This window comes from Dendroctonus ponderosae, unplaced genomic scaffold, assembly GCF_020466585.1.
Source record: "Dendroctonus ponderosae isolate FM_Combo_2020 unplaced genomic scaffold, Dpon_F_20191213v2 Dpon_F_20191213_6, whole genome shotgun sequence".
Taxonomy (NCBI): Eukaryota; Metazoa; Arthropoda; class Insecta; order Coleoptera; family Curculionidae; genus Dendroctonus; species Dendroctonus ponderosae.
The window spans coordinates 1,052,210-1,054,284 of NW_026018814.1; the positions used below are offsets into that span (position 1 = coordinate 1,052,210).

Consider the following 2,075-nt stretch of genomic DNA (forward strand, 5'->3'; position numbering starts at 1 on the left):
GTTTTAGATTTGCGTGTTTTTTTTTTGAGTTGCAAAATCTACTTGAACATGACGCTGCTTTTTTCGAAGTATTTCAAGAACCATTCGAGCCACAGAATTCGTTTTGGCATCGTTGGATAGAGAACTGTTCTGACAACAGTGTAAGCGTTCAAGCGAACCACCTCTGAAGTTGCAAGCCACTCGTGCTTGCGAAACGTCAGGAAGAAAAACTCGAAAAACCCTCCAGTTCCATCCAGCTATATTTGCATTATTTTTTCAGACCAACTAACCCAATGTCCGTTCGCTACCAATCGCTTGACCGAGCCCCAACCGTTGTAGATCATGATCGCGAATTTCTGCCGATCCGCGATCGAAGAGATCGGTCCCTGGAAAGGGGCCTTTATTTCGAAGACGATCCTTATATGTGAGTGAACACCAACCACCGGAAAAAAATGCTCAATCGTACTCACTTTGGCTTGCATTTGTTGGGCAGATCCCGATCAGCTCGCCAGTCTCCAACATCGCATCAACCGTTCATTGGCGAGCTGCAGCACCAAAACTCCGATCTTCAGCGCGATCTGGCCAATCTGAAGAAAGAGCTGGACTTGACCAATCAGAAACTGGGCTCGTCCATGCACTCCATCAAGACCTTCTGGAGCCCCGAGCTGAAAAAGGAGCGAGCCCTTAGGAAAGAGGAGTCGGCCAAGTACAGCCTGATCAACGATCAGTTGAAGCTACTGAGCAGCGAAAATCAGGTAAGTTTTTGCGGTAAATCGCACCTTTTTTCGGAAAAATTATCCAGTTCCAAACTGGAAAACCTGCGCTAACCACCAGGCGACTCCAAGGTGAGTTGGACGGGAAAATTGGAAGTAAACTGCTAAAAAACGCGTTAATTTAGTTTAGTCACTCCTAACCGAATTATTTCCCGGATCATCACTTGGGGCCCCATGCAAACCATATGCGGCGGCAAATAAATTCTAAATGAAATTTTGGCTCACTGGCCGCTATAATTAGATCAGATCTAAACACACAGTGATCGATCGCAAGGTAAAGCGTGCAAGTGAAACCAAATTGGCCGTTCCACGGTTTTATTTTCGTTGCCATTACGGGAATTTCCAGGAAAACCTGCACTGGACTTAACGGGAGAACTGAAGATACATTTGAAGTTGATTTGAATTTTTTTTTAAATGCTCCGGTATCAGAGGACGCTGCTAACGAAAATTAACCAGTTCTTCTGCTATAAGCTTTTATCTTCAATGCTCGTTCATCAGTCCTTTTGAGAGGCGATAAGAGGAGGGCGAGGAAACGTCTTTGTTCAAATCATTGCAGAAAATCTCCAGAAGTTCGAGGTGGAAAAGTGGGTACTTTAGTGCGACAGTCGCCCTTCTAGCCCGAAAATCCGATTAGAACTACGAAGGGCGACAGAGGCAATTATGAAAGGACGAAGCTGCCGATGGGAGAAATTCAAACAGGGTCGAAGCAAGGAGATACCGATCTTGAAATTTGCCACTCTCAGGCACCTTCCTGGCCGGTTTCATGGGGTGCCTGAGATTGGCAACTTTAAAAATCCCCACATCAGAAAAGCAAATTTCATTGATCTTCAAAATCGAAGTGCCCCAACTATGTGAATTGCCTCCTGAAAGAAAAAAAATTCAACTAAAACTGTGTTCACACCGCCCAAGTTCGTAGCGAAATCGACGTCTAAAAGGGGGAACGATGAAATTAATAACGAAATTGTTGCCAAACCCAAGCACGCGCTCGATTAAGCACTTGGAGTCGCAACAATCCTCTATTTTTCGTTGCGGTTTCCTTTTGAAAACTGATATCGTTTAACGTTTTTCCGCCACGGCCAGCTAAAATGAGCAACCGGCCCATGGAGCGCCTAAAATCGATTAAAAGAGCTTAAACAATACAAACACCGAAAGCGCGAGTTTATGGCTTGTTTTGTCTTGTTAATCCCGACTGAAAGTAACATGTGGGCCTGACACTGATTTGTTTTGTTCGTTATACGCACTGGGTTTTGAGCCTATTAGCACTCATCAGCTGGGTTTAGTTTTAGGTTTTTTTAGTAAAAATCCGTGCCGGGGGTGCCTGAG

General features: G+C 44.8%; 1 protein-coding gene across 1 annotated transcript in view; it reads left to right on the forward strand.

Annotated features, from left to right (window-relative positions):
* LOC109536415 (trichohyalin) overlaps positions 1-2,075 on the forward strand; it is a gene marked incomplete at its 5' end in the record, with an annotated part of 23,350 nt that overhangs the window by 1,990 nt on the left and 19,285 nt on the right. Inside the window, 2 exon segments of the mRNA XM_048667782.1 lie at positions 260-403; positions 473-734. Coding sequence (XP_048523739.1) covers positions 260-403; positions 473-734 — 406 coding nt within the window.